The 27,963-nt window shown below is 47.8% G+C and overlaps 1 protein-coding gene across 1 annotated transcript; it reads right to left on the minus strand.

Moving 5' to 3' along the window:
• Window positions 1-49: 49 nt before the first annotated feature.
• SLC26A9 (solute carrier family 26 member 9) lies at window positions 50-27,963 on the minus strand. The gene is made up of 20 exons (XM_067531577.1): window positions 27,839-27,963; window positions 25,290-25,429; window positions 24,574-24,684; window positions 24,092-24,267; window positions 22,966-23,130; window positions 21,378-21,530; window positions 20,019-20,101; window positions 17,684-17,831; window positions 15,769-15,882; window positions 14,492-14,569; window positions 13,212-13,307; window positions 10,344-10,450; window positions 9,615-9,684; window positions 8,724-8,816; window positions 7,293-7,412; window positions 5,956-6,273; window positions 5,194-5,248; window positions 3,734-3,879; window positions 1,144-1,221; window positions 50-97 (listed from the first exon to the last, which is right to left on the minus strand). Exons 1-20 carry the CDS (start codon window positions 27,961-27,963, stop codon window positions 50-52), a joined length of 2,424 nt encoding a protein of 807 aa, XP_067387678.1.

The raw sequence follows: 27,963 nt of genomic DNA on the forward strand, positions 1-27,963 counted from the left end.
AATAGTCAGTTCCGGAGGCTTTGCCGGCGGAGAACTTTCCCCCATGCACTCACAGAGCTGTCTGGGCCTCCGAACGGAACATGGTTCCGAACATCTCCTAAAGGGACAACAAGACGGGTTTGGTTAGAACTGATGCCAAGGTACTGGTGATTTACACATGTTGGCGTCCAATCATACAAAGTCACTGCGCTTGATCTCCCCAGCTTTTCACCTCCTTTATTTCCTCTTGAGCTTTCTACCTCAAGAGGGAAGCTTATTGACCTGGTGGCTGCCTGGTTTCTAGCTGGATAGGGTTTCCTTTGGAGTGTTCGTTATTAGGCTGTAAAGGTCAGTGTTGGAAATAATCTTCCAACGACTGTCTTTCCCGGGCTAGACATTCAGTGTAGCCCCATAAAAGTCAATAGAGTTATGCGGATCTGTACCGGCTGAGGGCTTGGACCAAGACCTAGTCATGGGCCTCCTGCTCCACTCTCTCCAAACTTTGGGGGCCTTCAGGTTTGAATGTGGATTTGAGCTTTGTGGCTCAGGCTCATCTCCAATATGAACCCAGGAATTCCTTCACTGGAATTGCCTAACACCCTGTCTATTCGGGTATCCTGGGACACTGGCCAATGCCTGATGTTTCACAGGAAGACATGGCCCATCTGCTTCCACAATGTGTAATACTGTACCAGGCAGGGGGTGAGGATTTATTTTTGTCCTCACTCCTGCTCTCCCAAGTGTCTGTGTTTGAGCATGAGGAGTGATAGCCTGCCTCCATGCACTTGGCAGATAAAGGCAGCAGACACAGCAGCGAAAGATGAATGACTCTTTCTTCAGAGGAAGCACGGTCTTATAGTTAAGGCACTAGACTGGGAGTCAGGAGATCCAGGCTCAGTTCCTACTTCTGCAACAGACTGACCTCCATGTGTGACTTTAGGCCTCTTGCTTCATCACTCAGTGCCTCAGTCCCGACTCTGCAAACTGGATAACCCCACTCCCTCGCTCCAATCTTTGGTCTGTCTCATCTATGGTGGTTCTAAGCTCTGTAGGGCAGGGACTTATTATGTGTTTGTACAGCTCCCAGCATAGTGGGGCATAAGTCTGAGCTGGGGCAGCCGGGTGCTACCCCCGTACAAAGTGATCCCTGGTCCTATTACTCACCTCCTCCAAGTTCTTGAATTCTGCACTGCTTTCATCCACAGATTCGTCATAGATGGAGAGCTCTGTCTGACTCGGTCTCTGCATGTGAAGAAGTCAAAACCAATGATTAGCAGGCACAGGATTGAAAGGGATAAAAATGTAGCTAACCCGAGACCAACCTATGACATTGCCCTTTATAGTTTGGAAGCACATATTATATTATTGGGCCTGAATCAAGACATCAGATCCCAAACCAGTAAAGTGGATACAGAAACTGATTGGGCAGGTGCGTTGGTCCTGATTTACACTAGGGCCAAACTACACCATTCTGGTATTACATTCACAGTCACTCTGTGGCCCCCTTTGGCTGTAAGAGCGGTATAAAGAGGCATTAATGTAAATAAGAATTAGATCTATTCTCTTTTGACTCTTCTTTTTTAACCCTTCCCCCCCATTTGTTCCAGTGTGAAACTACCTCTTTAATGTACAGTAGCTGGAATCTGAGGCCTGGCTGGGTTAACAGTGACCCTGTAAGACACCCCTCAGCCCCAACGTTTAGATTCAACAAACAAAACCCTTTGTGGTGTAATAAAGAGTCAGTTGTTTCCTTGTCCTACATCTCAGTGGTAACCAGGTGGTTTCACCTTCAGCAAATCTCTTAAAAAGCAAATAATTGCTGTGTGGCAGTGATAAGGTCTTTCACAGTGTCAGCCCAAGGTTGGGGCTGCAGAGGTTTTATCAGGTGTAGCAGTGCAAATAAGTTGACTGGGAGCAGCTAGATATAGGGCAGGCAAGGGAGAGGTCAGCCTGTGGGTTTGTCCAGGGAGTAGTGAACTGCAAGACTGATGCTCAGAAGCGGTCGCTTAAAGTTGTGTGTTTGTCTAGGTTCGCATGCTGGTGTCCATCACTGTGGGCTCTGATTGCTTCCCCTTCACCAAGGGGAGAACAAAAGAAGTGACTGCACAGTTCCATGTCTGTGAGTGCAGCTGATGGGCTTTATCCACACCACAGTTGAATCTGCGCTCCATTTAAAATTCCACCTGCCCCATGGAGTGAGTTCCCTTGGACAACTCTGAGTTGCTATGAAAAGAGGCCCATTCCCTTCCCACAGGTGACGTGGACCATCAGGGATCCAGAAAGGTAGCCACAAGGGATGAGCCGGATCCTCAGCTGCTGTGAACTGGCACATCTCCACTGCCTTCAGTGCTAATTCACGTCAGCGGAGGGTCTGGCCCTTTCAACGTGGCTTTTGCTAACAGAGTTCTAGCACACTTTCCTTGATCTGTGTGGAGAGGTCTTTCCCCCTACCCCAGGACAGTGCTAGACTCTCCAGCCCCTCACTTAGGCGTACCCCATCTTATTTGTTGCTTTTCCTGCTACCCCCCTTGGTGTGTAAGGTGCACTTATTCTGCGCACCCACTGACTGCCTAATTAGTTCATGGTTCATGAGTCAGGTGCTTACATGGCTTTAGGAGGGTTTTGCCCTTGTGCTGGGAGCTAAAAAAGCACAAAATGTTTGTGTTCTTAGGGAGACCGCATAAGCTAATGGAGAGTGCACTGGACTGGGAGTCAGGAGACTTGGGTTCTATTCTTGCCTTGGCTGCTGTGACCATGGCCATATCACTTCATCTCTGTGCCTTTGTTTCCCCTCTGTCTATCTATTTAGGTTGCAAGCACTTTGGGGCGGGGACTGTCTCTTAGTATGTGTGTATACAGCACCTAGCACAGTGGGCCACTGATCTCTAACAGCCACTGCAATGTAAACAAAATGTGGATGATCAGAAAGGGAGATGTGGTGATTGACAGTGAGGGGAACAAGGCTTCCCAGGGTAATCATAATTCTTCTGCCTTCCAGGTTCCCCTGGAGTCCTACAGTGTCTCTGCTGCTGTTTACAAATGCTGTTTCATCCACTCCCACCCAACACTCCTCTGGTGGTAGAAATACACCAGGAGACAGGGCAGAAAGGGAAACCGTTTCCAAAGGGGAATGTCTCTCGGCAGCGTATTTCTCCTGGCCGAGTTGCTGTCTGCCCACACGCACAGTGGCAATACAGGATGTTTTAACATGTTATCGTGAGATAAACTCGGCCGTGTTGCCATTGTTCCCATTCGAGTTACTATGTAATAACCACTTGGTATCTTAATAAATAACCTATGTCACCCCTGTATTTACAGCACGTGCCACATTGCTGCATCTGACTTTCCTTCTCCCTCCCATCAGCCGTCACTGGAGTTATTCAAGTGGAGGTGGCTATGTTCTGCCTCTAGTTTCTATGGGCTGAACTCTGCCCTGGTTTGCATCTATGCAGCTGCACTGATATCAAATTATGAGCAAAATCCTGCTCCCAGTTACACCTGTCCAGTGCTTTTGACTTCAGTAGGGTTGGACAGTGACCCCCATCTGGGGATCTGGTCTGTATACTTGAGTCTCTACCACTGAGGCCAATGAAGTAACAATAGTAGGCTCTTATTGTCTCATGTGTGCCAGCCTCTAGATGAAGGCATGTAGCATATGCTGACTCCATGGGGTTACAGGTGCAGATGTGTAGCTGAGGGCAGAATGCAGCCCTGCGATTCTGCAGACCAGTGGAAAGTCCAAGATCATTTGTACCTCTTCTAAAACAGGAGGGCGGAAGACTCCTTTGGCATTCGCCAGTGCAAACAGAACAGCATCATGGATGGTCAAGAAGATGTGACTTCGGTCCAGACTCCCTTCTTCAAAGACTCCACCTGTGCTAATGTCATGGTACACCTGGGCTGCAGGAGGGAAAAAGATGCTCTGAGCAACGAGAAAGATACTGAAGGAGGAGCTGTTGGAAAGTAAATGGGGTTGATGGGGAGTTCCTGAATCCGTAGGGATCACTGTGGGCAGATGCTTACCCGATCAGAATGGAAATGGCTTGGAATTCACCCCATGCAGAGCAGAGTGCCTGCACAAAGCCTGTGCCTCACTGAAGTCCTATTTAAAGCTGTAGGGCCCACTGCCGTTGATGGGCGTGCACATGTGTACATGAGGGCAGAATTTTCTCCCATTGTTCTGTGTGTTATGATTGGTGTCTGAGGTGGTGATTGAAATAAGATGGATTGGTGGGAGGAGCAGGAGGAAGGTAACTGCTCTGGCACCCCAGGGAGGCTATTCAGTGGTTCATGGGGGAAGCAGCGGAGAAGAATCTGACTTGTACAGGCAGTTTTCTGTTATCTTGGGAGGGGGGCGGGGTTCTGGCAGAATTTTTGTCCTGGGGTGAGGCAGGTCAGTAGTGCAATTGGCAAGGTGGTTGGAAAAGAGAAGGGAAGGGAGAGGCGAGGCCGATTTGCTGCATATATATGTATTCTGACAGGTGGCAGCAACGGAGGTACTACAACCATGTCAAATCCAGATAAGATGCCTACATTTATACACACCAAGAGCAGACTTTTTCCAGTCTACATTCCCTCTCCTTTCTTCCAGCCCATCTGTTCTGATTTGTTCACACATCACACATCAATTTGTTCTGACACATCAATTACACATTATTACTGAGAACAATGGAGCCCAGGAAATTCTAAGTATAATCCTGTACCATTGTGGACAGATAAACTTGCACGTTTATAGCCATTAGCCACAGCCATTAAGCGCCAAAGAGAACGCAACTGGGCCTGAAATAAATGTTTCCTCGATCACAGAGAAAACCATCCTCCTTTTCATTTGGCCTTTGTGTAATGCAAAAGCTCTGTAAACCATTTCTTCCTCTACAAACAGGCTTCATTCTCAATGGCCCTGAGTCATGAAATCCTGCTCCCTAAAATAATCAGCATGAAGTGGTATGTGACGGAAACCTCATCACTTAAAAGATTTCATAGTAGCACTGGGGGATATACTGTAGGGAAAAATCCTGCATGAATCACAGGAGAGGATTAGATAATTGAAAAGTTCATTCTTTGATTCTCTGCAGTTTCCTCCCACTCTTTCCATTGATTCAGTATAAGAAATATCTATCTGTCTATGTATCTATATCTATATCTCTCCACGATGACCAGGTCTGAGAAATGGGGGAAAGAGCACAAAGAAATGTGCTATGCTTGGACTCTTACCATGCACGTTTGCCAGGAAGACTTTAATCCCAATCTTTTGGTAGCTGGAACACAGCTGGACGGGAGATGTAGAGAAAGGATCATAATAAACAGTGATAAATAATTAGTGATGCTTTGGACTTATATAAGGCCTTTCATCCAAGACTCAGCACCCACTTTGCAGATGAAACAACGAGAGTCCTGTAGCACTTTAAAGACTAACAAATTTAATTTCTGCAGGCATAAGCTTTCGTGGGTTGTAACCCACTTCGTCAGACGAAGACATCTGGGTTACAGCCCACGAAAGCTTATGCCTGCAGAAATTAAATTTGTTAGTCTATAAAGTGCTACAGGACTCTCGTTGTTTTTGCTGTATACAGACTAACACAGCTACTCCTCCGGAACTTTGCAGATGCTAATTCATACACCCTCCCAAGCTCCAAGTGAGGAAGATCAGAGGAAGTTATTGACCTGTAGCTGGACATTCTTCGGGATGTGTGGTCCCTATCTGTATCCCACTGTATTCCTTCTCACTGGCTCTCGGCACACAGTATGCATGTGCAAACCCACAATGGAATACAATAGAGACCATCACTTGAAGAAGAAGTATCTTTATCCTCATTTAAAGCTTGATCCTGCCATAAGTGCAGGGTACTGGACTAGATGAACCGTGCGAGGTCCCTCCCAGCCCTGCGATTCTATGATTGCATGAAATGGAAACAGAGTTGCATAAAAGTGACTTGCCCAAGGGGTCACATGCTGAGTTAGTGGCAGAGAACTAACCTTCCCCAGAGCTTTTGTGCCCATCAGATCCACGAAGCACACTCCACTCATGTCCAGGATAATGGTGTGGAAGTTGACGTAGGGCGGTGCTGTGGTCATCGGGTCGACGTTTGCAGCTGGGATAACACTGCAGGTGCTGCCCCGGTGGCTCGAGATGCTGCCCAGCTCACTTGAGGTATTGACCGGCCCAGCATGCTTTGTGGGTGCGTGAAACGTGACGTAGGAGATGTTTATGCCGTTGGCAGTTGTTTGGTTGTTGTTGGTGTCTGTCGGAGAGATGGTTTCAAAATCTTTCTGGAGCTCTTGCATGGACAAGGTCTGCAGCCAGATAAAGGCAACAAGGTCAGGGTGGGATTATCAGTGCTCTTGACACCCCTAGTGATCCCTGCATCCAGCCCAAATCTTGTGGTTGAGCTACAACATGTATTTTAGGAAGACATCTGTCCATCCATCAGGCCAATTTCATCGCTGACATCACTCTATAAGATGCAGTGGAATTACAGCAGGGGGAAGCCTGGCTCTCTGGTTTTGTCTGTGTCCAAAGGATCGGCCAGTTTGTCAAACATCGTCAGCATCTCAAGCTGCAAACTGCATCCCTGCCACCAAGCCATGCCCACTCTCCCTCGGCCCATTCATTACCCTTGGCCACCTAGTGGGCAACAGCAAGAAACCAGGACATTCCACAGCCTCCTTGACCATGAAAAGAGCAGCCCAGGGGTGGGATGGAGAAAGTCCTGAAGATCCAGTCAGCAGGAGAATTATGTGGAGGCACAGCCAAGGCTGATACAGCCCCTGCTTCCTAGATCCTCTAGGTTGTCTTCCCAGGTACCTATTACCTAAACCAGCTGTGTTCAAACACTGGCGGCCACTTTGGCAACTTGCCAAAAAAAAATCCTAAGGGCTGCATCTAATTTCCATATATAGTCACCTACATTTTAATAATCAAGCCTGAACACACACTACGTCCTGATTCGCCCTTTTCCGTCACAGATGTCAGTTTGCATTCACTAGCCATAACACGAACATAAGAGCATAAGAATGGCCATAGTGGATCAGACCAATGGTCCAACTCACCCAGTATCCTGTCTTCTGAAGAGGAAACTAAGGTAGTCATTCCTGACCTAGGCACTCTGGGCACATTGAGCTAAATCCTGCTCCCACTGAACTCAACGGGAGTTTTGCTACTGAATTTGGTGGGACCGTGGTGTGGTCCTTCGTGTAGGTCACCATAGCATGAGCTGTAGATAAGAGAGGGAAGGTCGAAGAGCCCCGAGGAGGTTGGAAACATGGGCGTATGTGGGGATATACAGCAATAAAAGGAACCCAGAGCCAGTTACCTTGTTGTTCCTGAAGAAGAATTTTTGCAGTTTCGTTGTTTTTTGTGCCGCCGCCTTCTTCTCTTGGTGTTTCACATATTTTTTCCTGGCTAAGTACACTTTGCCGGGGTCCACCCCTGTCTGTGGAGAAGGAGAAACAGTGAGTTGGGTTTGCTTATGTAGCTCATCCTGCACTCAAGAGCCTTGTACCTGCATATGAAAAACAGAGAGGGGAACTGACTGCTGCCCAGGCTGGCACATGATCCAACACCACTCTGATGTTGGGTACTCATTCCCATTTCCTCAAAGGGGAACCTCTGACAGCTCAACAGATGGAGATCACTCCCCCACCCCGCTTCTCAGGAGCACAGACTATGAAGGCAGCAGGACTAGAGAGGCTAAAATAAAATGGATTATGCCCCAGGTTTGCACACTCCCCATTGCAAGGCGAGTCTCCACCTTAGCTGCTGCTCTTTTAGTGTGCTAGCTCGAGTCCTGCTAGTGGGAGGCTGCCCAGCAGGGCTGGAAGGTTTGCTCCCAGCTGCAGTGTAGACATACCCTGAGGGGCTAATGTCCCAAGCTCTTGTAGCAACCTGCACAGGCCTTGGATGGAGGGGCCCAGGTTGTAGGAGGGACAGGAGGGAAGGGTCTGGAGGAGGCACTGGGATGTCAGTCTGTGTGCACGTGGCTGGAATGCTAGCTGCCATCGGAGCTCCTCTCTCAATAGTCGTTTTGATAAGGAGCCAGCTTAGTTTTACAAGCATGGAATCGTCTCATGTTATTCCCCAGCATGCGGTACGTGATAGGTGATGGTAGCCGTGGGATTGCATTGCCGACTAGCTGTGTCTGAGTCAGGTGACCAAAAGTCACGTGATAGCAGCCAGGAGAGGAGGGCGCATAAGAGGACAGAGGAGGGCTGTAGACGAGAGACCCACTGACCAGGGGAGAAAAGGTCTACATCCTGGAAGGATAGAAGGGATTACTTATGAAGCCCTGCTGATTGGGAAAGGAACTGCGGGTTACCTGAGAGGGCAGATGAAGTGCATGTGTTATGGAACCAGAAGGACTTACTAAAGCAGACCCCTGCAGGCGCAAGGTTAATTAAAACGCCTGGATGTTGGCGATGTGATTGAGCAGCTGAGCAGGGAAATGGAAGTTGGGGTGACCACGTTGCTATGCTGGGGGATGGTCTGCTGAAGACCACACCCTGCCGTGGTCCTTATCAGCGGGAGGCCCCAGCTGAGTTCCTTTCCTCGCTAAGGCAAGCGACAGCGATTACTGAGTGACATGAGAGAAATGGTCGCTGTCCTCAGAAATCGAACGCACAGTCCCCCATGGTGCTCCCAGGCCGTGCTGACTTTGGGCAGTCAGATCAGAGGCTGAGATCCACGCGTGTGTGAAATCAAGCAGTGCTTTCCAACCATTCCTTCAAACAAAAGCTTGGTTTCTTACCTTCGCTATAACCTTCTCCCCGAATATCTCTGAGTTGGCAAAGTACAGTGGGGAGCAGTAGGTCACAATTTTAATCCCATCGAGTTCATGGACCTGCAACAGACATCAGAGTTTAGATTATGCACAACAAACCCTTGCATGGGGTTTTTTGCAATAAGAGAAAACACAGGAGGTGTGAATAGATCTGGCAGAGAAACCTCAGGTAACCTCCAATGAGTGCTTATCTGTGGGGAACACAACTACAGCTTGGCAATAATTTCTGACTGAAACTTTTTTTGGTGAACAATCCAGATTCAGCAACACTGAAACGTTTCGCGAATTCATGGGGGTTTCGCCAAATGGTGTTGGCTGGAGAAAAACAAAAACCTTAAAACAAAAAATTGAGAAAAAAAACAAAAAATTTTTTGACTTTTTGTTTCAAAACTTCTTTTAGTTTTTATTAACAATCAAAAACGTTTAAAACCAGATAAAATTGAAAGGAAACATTTTGCTCGACCCAAAACGATTATTTTTTGGGAATTGCCAGTGAACTGAAAAATCAGTTATTTGCCCAGCGCTAGACACAACGGCCAGCTGCCTCTGCTTTACCATAGAGTAATGATGTAACCAAGGAACCAGCTCTTCAGAAGGGGCAGACAGGTAGAAAATCTGGGGGCATTCTGCTTAAAATGAGACAGACAGGTAGTAAATGATCACGAAGCCCTCCATCAGAAGGAGCAGATCTACTGTTATGGCTTCTGAAAATAACCAAGCCAATAACCCCTCTGAGCTGAATGAGGTGAGACAGTAACACAGACTACAGCCTCTTTGCTCATTTATTGGTCAGGTCATGGAGCAATGAGGAACGGGGGACTTGCACTTTGCTTAGGGGATTTAAGCTTCCACACTTACCTTATTGTAGTCTTTGGGGTTCTTGTAAATGTTGGTGGAAGTTACTTGACCCAGGGCAGAGCCGTTACGACTAGGGGGAAAAACACAACACATAAATTAAATTTAAGCCGGGGAAGGAAAATGCTGCTTTTCTTGCTGTCATGCAAGTCTGCAGCATCCTAGGATTGTTTATTTATGTTATAGGAAAACCTAGAGACTCATGCAAGACTGAGTCCTCATTGTGTTGGGTACCGGTGAGAGCAAGGTTAATTCACAAGACTGCTCTGTCCTTCGGATGAAATTCACCCCTGTGCAGAGGGCCAGCTGGAGGCCTATGCACCAGTTAAGGCCTATGCTGAGGGGAGTAAGTAGTATATAGGCTTTGTGCTGGCCTCTGCACAGGGGTGGATTTCACCCTTTGTGAGCTGTGGATCCCTTAGTGAAGGACACATGGAGCTGGTGCTTTTCTGGGCAGGGTGAATAGCTGCAGTTACACCTGCTTTGGAATAGGCACCTGAGTAATGGTGCGCAGGGATGGAAACCAGGCAGTAATCAATGATGACATTCCTGTTTGCACATTCGAATGGGAGAGTCTGGGGCCTGCATTTTCCCAGAGGCTCCTGTCGTATCTTCCTTTGAAAATCTAGCCCGAAGGCCACTGATGAAAAGAACCTACAGGTTGTTTTGTAACTGGAAAATGTTCCGCAACTGCACAGCCACATTGCATCTGAGTGCCAAGATGCTACTTACAACTGGGTGTGGAAAACCACCACCAGCACGGAAAATCCCACTCCGACAGCGAGTCCAAATGGCAGGCCCAGGAAGAAAGCAGACAGGAAACTCACCACCCAGACCAGCTGTAGAGAGATGAGAATGGCAGGTCACTTCTCTGTGTGACAGGCAATGGGCACTCTGCTGAAGTATTTGCAAAGACAGATGGACCAGAACCAAAATACCTCTGACTTGGGGATTAAAAAAACCTAGATCTCAATTTTGCATCTAAGGCCCTTTTCTTGTTGTAAATTACTGTCCGGTGCACAAGAAAAGCTTTCAAGTGCAGCATCTGTTCTTGGGACACTGAGGCACAACTGCCAAAACCCCACGTCCCGTAGCTTTAGATAGGTGTGAGTACATTTGTATAGTACTTCATGTACCCCTCAATACCCAGGCCTCTGACTCAATTTAAAATAGTGCCCTTTGCACCAGTCAAGACAGGGCTTTTGCTGCTTCGGCCCTTTTCTAACGTATAACTATTCACACCTTGCTGAAAGTCCCGGCGGCAGATCAGCTGGTAGTCTTTTAGTAGAGACCTGCGTCTACTTGAAAACATTCTTTAACAGCTGGTATAAAAGACATGGATACGTAACTGATGCAGAAGCAGTGCCCTCTGAGAATCATCACTAAATCTTCATTCCACCCACAACCATAGTAATAGGCCTGATTCTGATTTCATTCACACCAGGGTAATGTTACTGAGTTCATATCCCAGATTTACTCTGGTATAAGAGAGGGGAGAGAGAATCAGAACCAAAATCTTTCATTTGATCAGCGACTTCCCCTCCTCATAAATCCTTTGTAAACTATGTGATACCTGAACAGTGACTCATGCAGCCAGCTCTGGGGTGAAGCATGACAGCTCTCTGATATCACATAGCAATGTTGTGACAGCAGTTGAGGCAGGAAGTGGAGAAGGTTACTGTATCCAATTGAAATTCCAGGGACGATTCAGGTCAGCAGAATGCAATTAACCAAACTGAAATTTGGCCAGAATACTGGGATCAACACCCCTTTTGTTACAAAAAAGGTAGTGCAATTTTTCTTGACCACAGGTGATCAGAACCCTGCTTTATTATCTGATCCTGATATTATCAAGACTGCACAGCTTGGACCTATGTCAGTAAGATGGAATTGAACTGGAAAATTGGATCCAAGCCCCTTAGAACTTTGTGGAAGATCACATACGGTTCTAAACTTTGGATCTGTCTGGAATAGGGTGAAAAATGGGATTTTTAAAAATCCAGATCGCTAATATGACTTGAGTTCGTCTTGTCTACGAAAAGTGGTCTGGTTTAGATTGAGTTTAGTGAACAAGTTGGCTAAGCCCAACCTAAATTCAAATACTTTTCCTAGACAAGACAAATCTTTAGGCTTTCCTCTAGGCTACAACAAAACCAGTTGGCACAGTTTTAAAAGAGTTAAACTGTGTCTAAACAAGCTGCTAAAGTGATGTTTCAAGTCAGGTTAGCTCGCTCAGTTTAGAAAAGTACCTTTTTGACCAGTCAAAATAGAGACTTTGGGTTTGTCTGTATTTAAAGGTTTTGTTGCTTTAACTATGCCATAGTATGGGGGCAGTTATAGAATATAAAAAACTGCTTCTACTGGTATAGCTTGTTTCAGTTCAGGGATTTAAATAAGCTGTACTGGCATAAGGCACCTTTATGCCACTATAACTGCATCCGTAGTAAGGCGCTTACTGGCCTAATTATGCCTATGCCTATGCTACAGCGCATATGGCACTGCAGCTCTGTTGCGTAGACCGTTACTGCCCCGATGGGAAGGGGTTTTCCACCACTGTAGTAAATCCACCCCTTCACAAGTTGGTAGCTAGGTCGACCCAAGAATTCTACAGCTGCGTCTACACTGGGGGTTAGGTGGACGTAACTACGTTGCACAACTCTGAGCCCTGTGGCTAGGCCGAACTAGACCAAGCCTTCGTCCGTAAAACCAAATCACACTCCTGACCGCCATCGGTATTCTGGTACAGCTCTGACGCACAGACCAGCCCGACTCTTTGCTGATGTGTTGTTATGTGGTGCATTAATGTAATAGATTGAACTATCCACACTTCTTTTTAATGCCCTGCCTGGAATTGTAACCCGTCTCCTCTCCAGCACCTGTTTGAACAGTGCTTTAGACTAGCTGTGGATGACTCCGGGCCAGTCCTTTCGGACTTCTTGTTTCTCTGATAAAGCAGTTTCCTTGGGATTTGATAGGCTATTTTGGCCCAGTTTGCAGATACCACCCACCAGCGTAAGTCCTGTTCAAACAAAATCTTTCAATGTCAGACATTTCCAAATTCCTTTAGTCTCCCCCGCACTCTCAGGTTGGGTTTATATGTCAACCAGTGCCTGGAATCCTTATCTTTCACGATGGCCTCTCCTTGCCCTGGAGGGCTATTGTCTGAGTTTTTAAGTCATGACTCCAAGATACTGAGTAGGGCCGGTTTAGCTTGTTCTTGACAAACAGCAGGCTCATAAGGTTGATTGGCATTTAAATAGGGCAGGTAGTAGTTCAGGTCTCTGCCTTACATGCATTAAGTGTGACAGTGTTCGACTAGACTAGACAAATTCTACCATTGCACTTATACCTGTGACTAGACTGTACGCTGACTGAGTCGGAGACATTATTGTGCTTATAGGGTGAAACTCCCCCTTCCGCATGGGGCCAGTGTGAGGCCTGTGTACTACTTAAATCCTATTTAAGCCTTGTTCTGAGGGCGTAAGTGGTGTCTATGTCTTGGGCTGCCCCACCAAGCAGGTGTTAAGTTTCACCCCTATTGAAAAATGTAATCAGACTCTGCTCCTTCTGCCCCGGGGACTCTCCCTGTGGGGTACTCACGCAGTCCAGCTTGCTTTTCTTCCACAGGTAGAAGGGATCAGCCAGTTGCTTGAGGGAGTTTTTCAGGTTTACTGCTATCAGGGCTCCCAGTACAGCCTGCCAAGGAGACGGTATCAAATTAGAGTCCAAGACAGGAAGCGTGAAAGTGTTATTGCTCAATGGGAAACTGCTTGCTGCAAACAACATCGCCAAAAGGGGAAGGGACGAGGGATTAGCAGTGGGTGAAGCTCACAGAGATCATGCTTGAGTCTGGGGCCAAAATCATTTGTTTCCCCACCAGTTCTCTTTCTCCTGCCAGAGAATCAGTGTGGACATAGCTCCTTCACATTGCAAAACTGTGCTTTGGAGCGTGACTCAATTTATGTCGGCTTTATGCAGAAGACAGGAACCATCTTTCTGTCTGTATTTGTGCAATGCCTAGCACAGGGGAGTCGCGATCCATGATTAGGGCTGGCAGGTTTACTGCAGTACAAATAATAATAAATTATTAACACCAACTAAGTGTTACTATTATTAGAGACAGGCCTGAACCAAATACCTGGTTCTGAACACATCCAACGCTGGAGCTGCTTGGATTCAGGCTAAATAGAATGGACCCAACCAACACCCTGAATCCAACCCCTTCAAAATTGGAGGAATTATGGGCCAGATTTCACGGCCCCTATTTAGTTAATAAATAATCATATAACAACAATAACAAATAATTTATTCATAGGACATCCCCCACCTGGAAGTACATAACTAAAGTGAAAATGATGGGAAGGAAAAGGCCGCGTGGTCTAGTGTTTCCCCAAACTGGGTTTAAAAATCACAAACAAGAGGAGACCCAGTCCCACTGGGTCAGCAGTGCTAGGTCACAGGCGGTCACACAAACCTTGCCCTTTGGTGTCCCAATCCCATCACTTTGCTTCCTCTGGGTTTCAAGTTTTAATAAACCCAATTTCTAAACTCAAAGTTCACTCCAAATCTGCCACTAGTTTTTGTGCTGACACCAGGAATTAGCTCAGATTCTCTGGACACTTGGTCCAGATTCACTAAACTGGTTTGTGAGAAAACCCCAGATCAAGTGAGGAGTAGGAAGGGACGTGTTGCTAATTAGAGGTACATGCAGCTTCATTTGACAGCTCTTTTTTAGAGCAAGGAAGGCTGACCTGGTTTGGCTGGACATAGATGACACAGGAAATGGAAGAGGCCAGAATGGAAGGTTAGCTATACCCCATGGTGTCCCTACTTGCATTCCCGCCACCCTCCAGGGTCCTACTGGTTGTGTAGGGTTTTACCTTTGGAAGGGGGTCGAGGTAGATCCCCAAAGCCAGCATGGTTATCATTACCACCAGCGCCACAAAGAAACTTGCCATCTGAGGAAACAAAAAGAACAATTACAAATGTAATTGGAGTTTTTATACTTTATGTTATTCCTTAAACTGAGGACCAGTTAAATGAGGCGAGTATAGGTCTAACGGTTGGAGCAGCAGACTGGGGTTCAGGATTATGCGGTCCTGCCATTGATTTGCAGTGAGGCTGAGGCATGATTACCTAATCTCTCTGCCCCTCAGTTTACTTGAGCTCTGTGTTCTTGCCCAAGACTTGGCCCTGTGACAGGCATCCATCAAAAGTCACTGCTGTTGGTGCCAGATGCAAAGAAAACAGCTACTTAGTGAAGAAGGGTCCGGCACCACATGACCAGTGCCCACCAGGAGATCTTAAGGAGCAGGGAATTCTTTGCAGAGGACCCAGGGGAATGGCCAGTGTGTCAGACACAGGAGTGCCTGCTGGCCTGGGGAAGCAGAGCTTTTGAAATGAATGCGTTTAGTAGCAGTGATATCTCCTGGATTAGCAGCCCTGGAGAATGAAGTGCTATCTTTCCATCTGATCCTGGGAAGTGTTGAGCACCTGCAAAAGCCAATGCAGTCCAAGGGAGCCGCCTACACCAAACAACCTCCAAGATCACCAGGGGCTTGCTTCGCAGCATGGGCAGCAAAAGTGCCAGCACGAACATGCCCCAACCCTGACCGGGAGGAGCCCCCGCTGTGGGAGATAGGGAGTTCAATCTCAATTAGTCCTTGACCTCTCTGCTGAGTCTGCCAACAGGACAGCCAATCAGGGTGGTGGTTTTCCTTGGCCACTGGAAAATGGGCTGAGATCCACCAAACTCATCGCATACAGAGGTCACTGGAGACATCCATCAGATGGTAAAAATTTCCAGTCAATTAGCGACCTAGTCCGGATTCCAGCTGGCAATCTGGGGAGTAACAGCTCTATGTTCATCATTAGTCATGTGAGTCAGCTGGTCAGCTAGCTCAGAAACATATCATTGCAGGTTCAAATTCTGCTCTCATTTATACTGGTATAAATCTGGAGCGACTTCGCTAAAGTCAATGGAGTTACTCTGGATTAGCAACCGTGGAGTCTGAATCTTTGGCTCTGAATTTTAACAGAGAATGGCTTCTTGGGGCACATTCAGGTGTCCCCTTTGTGGCCATTTATACTCTTATCATGGAGGGATCATCATGGTTCCTATCACAAAATTTGGTGCCAGGAAGAAGAAAGTAATAACCTGAGATTTTCCTCCTGCCCCGTCCACGGCTAGGGTTACGGACAGAGCACAGCAGATCACGTGGATTTTGAAAAAGGATCCAAAGAAGTTACTGCAGCCCAGGGCAAGCATTTCCTGTGGAGAGGAGAGGAAGATGAATGTCAGTTGTGCTTGGTCAGTTAGTTTCTCTAGCAGCAATTAAAGGGAGATGAGAGAACTAGGTCAGAGGGACTCCCCTCTGTTTGTGTGGGTGGCACTGCCTTTGCAAAGCCTCCGCCCTGCTACACAGCTGTCATTCCTGCTACCGCCTCCTTTCCCAGGCTCATCCTCACCCAGAGGATTGCTCCTTCTCATCCCAGAGGCATCCCCGAATTCCCTGAGTTATGCTCATGACTCATCAACTCCAGCCAGTGCCTGGCAACAAGAGACCAGCTTGATTTCTCTTTAAAAACTATAAATTTCGGAGGTTTCAACACGTTTACAAACCCTTGCCAGGTAAACATCAGAAACAAAACAATCATTACGCCCGTTAGCTTTTGTTTAAAGAGACATCATACAGAACTACAGTCATCAGATCTTTCTGTTTAACAGGGTGTTACCCTATTACAGAGTGAGTGTCATTGCAAAAACACCTGTCATGTCATTTCTTTTATTAATACTCCCAAAAACTGGACGGGCGCTAGTGTGTTTTGCAGGTGAGCATACTTGGTCTGAGTACTGAATAAAAGGTAACCAGTAATGGGTGTGTTTCCATAACCACAACCTCCCATATTTTTTGGAACCATTCCTTCATAGTTGGGCTATTTTTCTTTTTTCAAAGGAGGCTATCAGCAGCTAAACAGATGAGAGATTCATTCTTCATTTCCTCTTATGGGACCATTTCTGCTGGGAAGCCCCAGGAGGATTACCAAAGGTTCATTTGGTAACAGAGAGCCAACGATTTGTGATATTTGGTTACAGATCGCACCCCAGTGCTCTCTAACGACTGGACACGGGCACCATGTATGCGTAAAATCTACTCTTTCACTTCAGTGTCTCCAACATTTACCCCCGTTCGATCTATATGTAGTTTTTAGCCTGACTGGTTTGAGGAACCAGTATCTTAAAGAAATATTGTGCTGCAGACGGAGGTCGCGGGCCCTCTTTTTCCCGAGCAAGCCCCATGCCACTGGGGTAATTTGTCTAGGGAGGTCCTTTCCCCAGCTATTTCCCCATTTCTTGATGATTCAGTGCTGCATGGAGGCTGATTGCTGGTTCCCAAAGATCCTGCCTTAATTTGTGCCGGCGACCCACTGCAGAGGCGTTTTAAAACAAGGGATATCCAATGTTTAAAGAATCCCGAATGCCCTCAAATCTTTACAAGGGCACCTTCTCCACGAGTCTGACAGGCACAGTGACGGCATGTGGCCGCCTCCAGCTTGCCTTCCTCTGCACGTGGCCTGAAACACCTGGCCAGAACAGAGAGCCGGAGGCTGCTCAGGGCTGGGCATTCTCTAGCACGGGCATGGGTCTCAAGCGGCGCAGGGAGCAGTGACGTTAAGCGTGCTTGGGAAAGGAGGCTGTGTCAGCAGCCCTCTAGATGCTGCCAGTGGGCGACAGGGAAGAAGGAGAGAGAGAGAGAGAGAGAGGTGGGACTGTCGTGGAGGGAAAGCAAAGCAGGGGGATCACACCCAAAACTCCCTCCAGTCCTGTACAATTTCCCTCTAGCACACAGAAAATCTACCTACGACAACAAACCAGTGCACTTAGCCCAATCCTCATGAGCAGCCCTAGCATAAAAAACCACCATGTCAGCTGTGAGTGCAGGGGGAAAAGACCCGCATTTCAAAGACACAGAGTGCACTTTAAAAGCTTCCAGCTTTAATAAATAGCCTCCCACTTTCACATCCAATATTCCCAACACCATCGTGACTGTATCCTTTTAAATAAATGTTACCTGGTTGGGGTCTACGTCATAGCCGTGTTTGGTGCCCAGGGTCCGTCCCATGGCCAAGTTGATCACATAGCCCACAATGGCAAGGGAGAAAGCTGTGCCAATCATATCTTTCCATTTGCTCACCATTGGGAGTGTGGGGACTGGGAAGCTGCAGCCAAAGAATAGAGGAGAAAGCTGTCAGGACACAGGTGTTTGGAGATGGAGCCAGTGGACCAGGATATGGCTTTATATATACAGGATTCACTTCACCCACTGCTAAAATGCAGTCACCTCTGGGAGGAACATAGCAGCTGTTTAACAGCGCACAGCAACATTGCACAACTGTTTAGGGAAAAGAGTGAAGAATGGCATATCCAAATAAAGCTGCAGGGGAAATTTAGGTCAGCGGACTCCGTCTGGGATTTGGCCAGGATGCTGGAGCTTTTGCAAAAAGTGCCAGAGGATTTTAAATGACCGCAAGTGACCACATCTTCTGTTCTGTTTTTAATCTGAAAGGCCGCACCTTCAAGCAACACAGCACCCTCTAGTGCCATGCAAAGTCACTGGCTCAGGACTGACAGAGAAAGGTGCGCCAGCAACTGCATCGCCAACACCAAGGAACTGGAGCTGGTCAAAAATTTTCCAGTAGAAGAGTCAGAAAATTTGACTAAATCAAAACATTTCCCGGGAATGAGACAGTTTCGATAAAATTTCATTTTGAAAAAAGATCCGAATGATTCGGTTTGGTAAGGTTGAAATGGAACCTTTTGACTTTTGCATTTTGAAACAACTTTTCAGTTTTGACTTTTATTTTATATTATATAGTGCACCATAAATGGTAATATAATATAATGAGTAATGTTGTAGCTGTGTTGGTCCCAGGATGGTAGAGAGATAAGGTGAAGTAATATCTTTTCTTGGACCAGCTTCTGTTGGTGAGAGAGATAAGCCTTTGAGCTTACATAGAGCTCTTCTTCAGGACCGAAGACAAAAAGAAGAGCTCTGTGTAGCTCGAAAACTTGTGTCTCTCGCCAACAGAAGTTGGTCCAAGAAAAGATATTATCTCACCCACCTTGTCTCTTTGATATAATATAACGTAATATAAAAGTCAAAACTGAAGCACACCCTTTCGACTGCGCCTAAATTAAATATATCGGAATATTTTGTTTCATGGGAAATGTTTCATTCTGAGTCAGGACAACAGCAAATTTGGAAATTGCACTCTGCGTTTCACACAGCTCTCCAAAGAATACGAATAGCAATGGGCTCCCGAGGCTTCCAGAACTCAAGTGCACCTGCTGAATAATATCCTAGCCACAAACCTATCTCCAGCCTTGTTTACTATTTCAGCATGGGACCAGTGCCTTGTGTCCCTCGTAATTACAGCATTGTGCAGTGCGGTATTGTGTGCTTTACAATTACAGCTTGGTAATTATATGCTGCCCTTTATAATCCACTAATGGATTGACTCAGGCAGAGAAAGAAGGATGAAGAGACATTTTCCACTCCAGGCTGCCCTAGATTCTGTTCTATTTTGGTTCTTACGCCGCACCCAACACAATGGTATCTGAGTGCAGCTTTGCAGTGCTCTCACTACAGCCTGGGCTCAGACCTTATCCTAGATATTATAGGATGATTTACGAACGTTCAGGCAAATTAGTGCCCTCTCTGGCTAGCAATCACAAAAGACAGTTGCTCCCTGCTGTAGTTATTATTACTTGTCACAAGGAGCTTGTATTATGGCAGTGCTGAGAGGGCCCGATGTAGACTGTGGCCCCACTGTGCTGGGTGCTGCATATACACAAAGTATCAGACAGACAAAGGAAGGGACACGTTTACATTTTACAGACGGGGAACGAAGGCCTGGAAAGATAAAATGACTTGCCCAACGTCACTCAGGGAGCCTGTGGTAGAGCTGGGAATTGAACCCAGGTCTCCCTGTACATATCCCACAGGAGACAAAGGTCACACATGCACCTTTTGCCTTGCTCACAACCTGAGCCATAGTGGAACCCTTCTCTACCCTCTCATAGGGCCACATGGTTTCTTTCTGCACTGGAGGCTGTTTGTTAGAGGCATAGATTTTGCTGGAGACGAGGCAATTACTTGGGGAGAGCTATGGGGGAACCTCCATAAATGAGGTGAAGGTCAGATTGGGGGACAGGAAGACAAGATGACGGTAATAAAATGGGGTCCCCTTCACTGTGTTCTCTTTGGCAGGTGGCTTCCTTCGTTAGCCCTCGCTTCTGTGGGGGTTGTCACCCAGATTCCAGCATGGGTTGGTAGGGGGCTGAGTATGACTGGTCCAGAGGGAATCAGCACTTGGAAAAGGAAGCAGGCCTGCGTGCGCACTTACCCCATCTTAATCTTCCCGACGATTGGCATGTTGTATTTCTCAGGCATGTTCAAGCAGCCGGAGATCGCAGTGGCTACTATGACCTGAAATCACAGAGGATAAAGGAGCTGTGAGCGGACACAGCATTGTAAGACCCTGGAGCAGCAGCACTGCCCTTGCTGGGCGGGATGGCGATATAGTGGCTAATGCCCACTACAGCAGAGAACGAGACGCTTAATGCCACATTCAGTCCTGGATTGAGTGGGAGAAAGGGCTGTCTGCTTCAGTGGGGGTGGTTTCCATTTACCCCCATAGGCATTAAAGGAGGAGTGCGCTGGCAGTCCAGTAGATGAGGAAAAAACAAATGTGTGGGGAGTCCTTTTCCTCTTGAGGATATAAAAATACTCTGGGCTTCCCTATCCACTTTCCTCCCAGGATATCCCCGCCCTGGGTGAGCATTACTGGAGCCACACAGCACAAGGCTGATCAGTCACATCATCTCCATTTTGCAGAGCCGAGGCATAGCGGTGAGCTGGGGACAGCGTGAGGAATAGTAGCCAAGGTTCCTGACTGCTAGTTTCCTGTCCTAAAAACCCAGTAACACTCCCGCCCTCATGGAAGCTTGTGGCCATTCTACACATGCTCGAGGGGAGACTTAGCCCCTCAATGTTTCAGAGAGAGCTGCGGCTTGCTAGGGGCTGGGGAGTTGTATGGCTGGTCTTGATTTCCCCTAGAGGTGAATCACAACTGGATGACTGAATCCAGCCCACACACAGCTGGGATTTGGGGTCCCTGCTGCAAACATCCTGACTCAAGCCCAAGCCCTAGTTCTGACATGAAATTCAGCGGGGTCAGCAGCGTCTCTGCGAGGCTTTGGAGCTGCTGCATTTCTGAAACTGAAGCCAAACTCGGGGGCCCTGATTTCCCATTTCCCTGAATTGTGCACCAGGGCAAAGTGAGTGCAGGGTGGGTGCAAAATGCAACCAAATCAAAAGGGTAGCACTCGACGCTCACTTTGTCCTGGTGTAAACAACCGTGTGAAGCTGGCTCCGGTGCACTGGGCCCCGGGGGTGCAAGCCTCTCCACCAAAGACACTATTTGCACAGATCCTTGCCTTCCATGTGGCTCCAATCAGGGTGACACTTCCGAAGTGCCTCCTGCTTCCCCAAGCATCCAAGCCATGTGGGTAACCTGGGTACGGCAACATGCCTCACCAGGTGTCAATACAAGGATGCTTTGGAATCCAGGCCCTTTCCCTACTCGCCTTGGAGATGCACCTTCCTGTGAAGGCTGGGAAGAGATGAGGGGACAAGCATCTTTCAGGGAAAGGTTGTTTCCTCTCTAACGGGCAGAGGGTAAGAGAGCTTGGGTGTCACTTACAATGACGATCTCCATGGGGATGGGCACCCGGATCTTCTTCATGTATTTCATGTTGAGCTCTTTCACAATAATCAGGAGCACGGTGCTGATCAGGGCAAAGACTAAGGAGGCCACGTTGGTCTTGGGGAGATTTTTGCAAATATCGATAAATGTCTAGGAGGGGAGAAGAGAAAAGCAGTCAGCAAGATGTTGAGGAGGTTGCTCAGAATTTCAGCAGGCAAAGCAGAGAACAGACCCCCCCCCCAGGCTCACTCTGGCTTCCCCATGGACATTTCTGAGCATATGAAACAGGCACTGGGGGATGAAACAAGCACCAGGAATCCCAAGAGAGCTTGTTTCTGTGAGATGCCCAGCCCAGTTCCAGGTCTGGCTAGTTTAGTTAAGAAGCCAAACTTCTGAGTGCATAGGACACACTGAAATCAATGGAAAGAACTATGGTTCAACCCCACAGAAGGGCTAGGGCCAGATCCTGAGCTGGTGTAAAGAAGCACCTCTCCACTGACTGCAGTGCAGCTACCTCAGTCATAGCAGTTGCCCCATGTATTTAAAAGTATTCAATGCCCTCACCCATGCCCTCAGTTATACCTTTGATTAGTGAAACTCAAAACGTTTGGAAAAACCATGACGTTATGTTTCACTGTTAGTGCTGATTGCATCCTTTTTTGTGTTGTTTTGCTCAGCTGGGAGAGCGAAAAGAGATTCACCAGGGCCCAATTCCCCTCTCAGACCAGTTCTACGCTGCTATCACTCCATTGCCTGTGGTGGAGTCACTCTTGATTTATAACAGCCAAAGGAGGATGAAATGTGGATCCGCCCTGTATGGGTCTCTCTCTCTCTTTTTTTTTCCCCCTCTAGTCCCCAGCTCCCATCCACTTCCGCTGCGATGCAGCACCTGGATTGCAAAGAATGCTGGGGAATGCAGAATATCTGCGCTCATTGGAAGGCTAAAAACCACGGCAGTGTCTCTACGGTGTGCAGGTTTGGATTTTCCTGAATTGGCCCCAGGGACGCTCTGACGCGCTTCCCTCTGCTGACTCGTCTGATTCTGTGATTCCCAACCGAAACGTAGGGCTAAGCTCAATCCAACAGTGTCACCTTCAATCCGCTGAACCTTACCTCAGAGCAACTGCCAGACTGGACCAGACCAGGGGACCACCTAGTTCAGCGTCCCGTCTCTGGCAGTGGCCAGCACCAGATGTATCAGAGGAAGGTGCAAGAAGCCATAGTTATGGGATAACCTACGCCCACGGGTAGTTTCCCCCTGAACTGTAACAGTTAAAGACTGGCTCATGCCCTGAAGCAAAACTCTAGAACTGCTCCAGGCCCATCAATGGCAATAATTAAAAACTATCAGGCCTGATTGTGGTTTTAGTTATTACTGCAGCAGAAAAAGGCACCCTCAGTACAAGGTGCGAGCACTGGGAATGGAGCAGACAGCCACATGCTGGCCTCCCACCCCAGCTCTGCTCCTTTGACTGAGGATAATTCATTAACAGCACCATGTCCTTGTCCACGCAATGCCTGCAGCGGGCTGCACCCCGATCTGAGGTGTGGAGGGAAGGTCGCCGCCCCAGAGAGATCCACTCACATAGACAATGGCCAAGGGCCCGGTGTAGGCTGGGATCGTCAAGCCAAAGATGTATTTCAGCACCGAGATGAGGATCTGGAGCCCTGCGGCGGTCATGAAGCCCCGGATGAAGGATTCCGAGAGGTAGATGGCAACGAAACCAAATTGCACGAATCCCAGACAGAGCTAAGGATGGATGGACACACACGTCACAGTGAAAACTTACAGGAAACAGCCCCGGCCCCAGCCCAGGGGCCATCAGAGATGCTGTATGCACCAGGCTGGCCCCTGCGGTGTGGGGCAGCCACTTGGCGCCGGGCACTGGGGCAGTCTGGACACAGAGCCAGGGAGAGTCAGGCCAGGGTGGGAGCATTTTTTGGTGGCACGGGGCCAGTATAGAGGCTGTGGGGGCGTGGCAGGGATGCCGCTATACCACATCAAGCTCAGGCTGTGGTTTTGTTCCCTTGGGGTCACTAGCGTAGCCTGGAGAGTGCGCTAACTGCTGACTTGCTCTGCCCACGGGATTGGGAGAGTGCAGAGGGTGAGCTTTGAGTTACCTTGGCAACCACTTCCCCTCCCTCAGACCTGCCCCATGAGCCCGACACTCTTCCTGAACACAGGCAGTGGAAACACAGACTCGATTTCTTCATGACTAACACCCTAGCGCACACACCACGCCTCCTCTGGGCATAGCCACATGCTTAATTTTCTACCACTGCGTGTGCTCCCACGCAAAGCGTCTTTGGAGTAAAACCACACCTGCGATTGCTATGATCCTGGAAGAAGAACAGAGACCTCAATGTGTCTGTTTTCTGTTCAGAAACATTAATACCGGTTGGGTCCATCTATCCAGATTCCTATTATAGTTTAGGAATCACTATCGTGTCTGAGGTCCAGAGTTTCTGAAGTGGGGGCCAGGACCACAGGACCCTTCCAAACCTTTTCTTTCCAGCTATCACTTCCTTGGAAACAGTCCTAATTGTTGCATCTGCTGGCACTGTCATCCCCTTCCTCTAGGGTGTGCATATGACAAAATCCCACTGAAGTTGTCCCGCATAACCAGTCACTGTCCAACTTCATACCAAGGACAGGGCTGGGCTTAGCCCAGGCCGGGTGCAGAGCCGCTCGAGTGCAGAGATGTCCTTACTTGTATGATGGCTGTCAGACAAGCTAACGTGGCGGAGATCTCCAATCTGGCTGCCTCCATGGCTGTGTGGTTGATGTCGATCTCGTTGGTGGTCTGGTTAAAGTACTGGAAGTCGGATTCAGGGGCCAGGTCGTGGCAGACGTTCCCAACGATAATGCTGATGACAGCAAAGGTGCCTGCAGCACAAAGCAATAGCACTGGTGATTTGCATGTATGCAAAGCGGCTCATCCTGAGAAGCATTAAAGTGGCTTAGACTGGGCATATGGAATCACCTGCCACTGCAATGCGGCCAGGTCTGTAGCAGAACATGATGGCGGTTTATTGCTGTTCAGCAGGCACCAGGGATCCAGTCCATTGACTGATGCACCAGAGAGCAGACTTGATAAAGCAGTGCCGTACCAGGAGATATGGTGCTCTTGGACAGTGAAGGTAACTGGCATGCAGAGATGTTCAAATCTCAGAACTACAAAGGGGAACCTACCTGGGACCATCTGGTGGACGCCACCTAGGATGAAGTATGGTATCAGCGGGAAGAAGGAGGAGTAGAGTCCATTGACGGGAGGCAGACTGGCAAGCAGTGCGAAGGCCATCCCTGAAAAATGCAAGTGAAATTGACTTCAGATCTTTCATCTCGGTCATAGCTGCGGTCCCTGGGAATTTCCCTACGGGGACAGAACAGTGATCCAGCTAGTTCCCTAGCCTGTCTTTGACAATGTACTAGATGCTTCAGGGGAAGATACAAGAAAGCCCATAATGGCCGTCTATGGAGTGGGCTACTGTACCAAGGTAGCAGGATCTATGTCCTTTCATGGGGATGCAGGACTCTTCCGGTGACTCATCCTGCTAGCAGAAGTTACAAATCTGCGCAAAGCTGCTGAGTCAGTTCTCCTGGGTCTTTGTGGAAAGTGCAGCTTGTTAACGCTCCCAGGATATGAAGTGTGACTCTCTGGTGGGATGGAACTAGGGGCAGAACCGGGGCCGTCCTGCAAGGAAACCCAGGAAGGGCCGGATTTGAGGAGAAAGCTTAGGCTGAGGGCTTATGTTCTGTTATTACCAATAAAGCCAAACTCCAGGAAGGGGATAAAATCAACCATTGACAGCATGAATTGGAGCAAGGTGGGAATGTTCTCTCCTCACAACTGCTCATGGGGGAAGTTACTTCCTAACCTCCACTGGGGAAAGGAAACCTCGTCTCACCTTGTGGCACTTGAATGGTCCCTGCACTGATTCCACCGAGGACATCGGGCACAATGTAGTCTTTAATTTTATATTTGGGGAGCCAAGCAAGTATTGGAAAGAGACGGTAGATGATGAGTTTGAATCTGGATGTTGAACATCTAGAGAGGAAACAAATACAAGTAAGGAAGGAGGGTCCTGATAAGACACATTTCCCCTCGCCAAGAGGTTTCCTGTGCAAAGGACAATGGTCCTGAGTTTAATTGCCTGGGGCAGCCATTTACACCAGTGCAGAGCGGGTGTGAAGCCAAAGTGGGTGTGAAGTGTCACCAGTCTGATGCGGTAGCATTCTGCACACACTTCACATTGGCACGGGTGTTGACACAAGGCGCAAGCAGTGCTAAGATGAATCAGGCTTTTTAATCTTAGCTGTTGTATTGTCATGGGATGGGTCAGAACCATTCATCCAATCCATCCTCAAACTTTGAAGCAAACGCTATCTGGATCAAAACTGTTCCTGGCTTTGTTTCATTTTTTTAAATGACCCATGTTGTTCAATTCTCCTTCACACAGCGACGCACCGAAACTGGAAGCGTTATCCAAATCAGCCCCTCTCCAAAGCTTTGGAGGTTCAGATAACATGGGATCTGGATCTGCCTCACTTTCTGGCTGCAGTTCTGACCTTGCAGAATCAAAACCCAACCAGTGAAGTTAAGCATAATCCAAACTACCTGTGGTTTGCCACAGCTCTCATCCTGGATTACCAGGAGCCTTGGATTAATACATTTTGAGACAGCCTAAAGAGAAAGAATTTGCAGGTTTGTTGGTCACATCCAACAGACATAAAACTAACAAACAAACCAGTACTGGAAACAGACTGTAAAAGCCACGTAAACTAACTAAATATTCCTGGATAAACCACTTCAGCAAACACAGGGTCATGTGAAAAAACAGGGGTGGACAGACATTCTTCAGAAGCTGCCCTGGGTTATGAGCATAGGGTGAACATCACACACGCTGGAAAAGGGAAGTGTCTCCCTAGGATTTGTATATGACCCTAGAATGCATGGTTGGACAGGGTTGCTATTTTAGAAAGAGCAGATGAAGTTTCCAAAACAATTATGGGGATTTAGACACATATGCTATTGAAATTAAAGTAAGGTCTTATGTCTACATCACTTGAACTGTTCAGGGATCTCAGGCAGTATCTCTCTCTAGTGGTTAGAACATAGGACTTGGACATAGGGTTCCTCTCTGCCACTGACTCATTGATTTGAGCATGTCACTGGGCCTCAGTTTACCCCTCAGTCCAATGGATCTAATGCATGCACAGGCTTCCTCGGTTAATGTGTGCAGATGAAAGAAGCTTTCTGTATAAATGCAAAGCAAAAGCATTCTTATGAGCACAGCCAGGCTGCCTTCCTTTCTGGCGATGTGCCATACTGCAGATTGATTCATTTGAAGTGAAAACTGTAACCTTTCAGTTACAGTGCAAACCCCATCAAATATATTCATTACTCAGGTCTGGTTATCCCAGATTCATTAATCTCCAGCGTCCGTGATTGCATTTTCTGCCTCGGGTGGTGCTGTTCTATGCTTTGGTGAGGTGAGATAGAGAGCAGTTATTCCTTGGGCTTATTTAAGAGCTCTCTCCACTTAAGGAGTTGTTTAAGCACCTGGACGCCACCTAAATCTAAAGTAAACATGAGAACAGCCACAGCCCCTGAGGCATCAATGTGTCCAGTTTAACAAAGGCTCGCTAGCCTATGGCTTCCCCTATCCAAAGCCCAGAGAGTGCCTCAGACAGCCGCCCATCCTGATTTCACAGGACAGAAATCTTTCCACTCAAACACCTATGCTCAGTTAGCTAACAGCTTCCAGGGCTTGATTTTCAGTTATTCCATTCCTGTGCGTGGGGCAGGGCCTGGACTGTCTACATGCTCGAGGAGCAATAAAGTGGCCTTAAGCACTTCCCGTATTCTGAAGCAGGGCCCTGGCAGCTTTTAGGCTGGCCTACACTAGATCCTGGCGAGCCAGGAACAGCCACAACGCAGTGCACTCCAGCCATTCCCTGATTCACTCCCTGTGCTGGGAGCAGATAACAGGCAGAGGCAGAGTCTTTACATTAGCTCTATGCCAGTGGAGGAGCCTCATACATCCGGGGGTATTTTCAAGAGGCCATTTGTGATTATTTCAAGGCCCTTTTATGCTGCCAGAGCTGCATAACACAGACTTTGTGTGTCTATGAATCAGGGCCGTGGGCTGCTTCAGTGGGAGCTGGTTGCTTAACTCCATTTATGCCTTTGAAAAATCTCTCTACTAAGCGTCATTTTCTAGTCAATTTCACAAACAGGTTTGTCAATGCCCGGGTTGTAAAACGCCACAGCAGACTATTTATTTGCTTAAAAATATGTTTCCTCTGAAATTTTTTTAATGGAAATGCTGTGTTGATATCAGGATTCACATTCTCTCCCCTCTCCCTCCACCCCCCTCTCCAAAACCTAGCTACTGTGCCAAATCTGACCTGGCAACACGCCCCCTGAAAGAGATTCAGTAGCATTCTACATTACCTGAAAAGGTTCTTTAGCTTTTCCCCAAATGGGTAACTTCTCTTTTTCTTCTCAAACTCTTCATCGAAGAGGTCGACAGAGTACGCAGCACGGTCGACAACATAGCGTGGCCTGGCTTGGTTCAT

This window comes from Emydura macquarii, unplaced genomic scaffold (assembly GCF_026122565.2).
Source record: "Emydura macquarii macquarii isolate MOO-44397 ecotype Brisbane River unplaced genomic scaffold, CSIRO-AGI_Emac_v2 contig_3220, whole genome shotgun sequence".
NCBI lineage: Eukaryota > Metazoa > Chordata > Testudines > Chelidae > Emydura > Emydura macquarii.

Excerpts from the sequence above, each read along its gene's own strand:
- SLC26A9 (XM_067531577.1), bottom strand. The coding sequence starts at position 27,963 with ATGAACCAAGCCAGGCCACGCTATGTTGTCGACCGTGCTGCGTACTCT. Across the intron at positions 21,531-22,965 it reads GGCCCTTGGCCATTGTCTAT|ACATTTATCGATATTTGCAA; the intron begins GTGAGTGGATCT and ends CTCCCCTCCTAG. Across the intron at positions 8,817-9,614 it reads ACCCCAAAGACTACAATAAG|GTCCATGAACTCGATGGGAT; the intron begins GTAAGTGTGGAA and ends TGTCTGTTGCAG.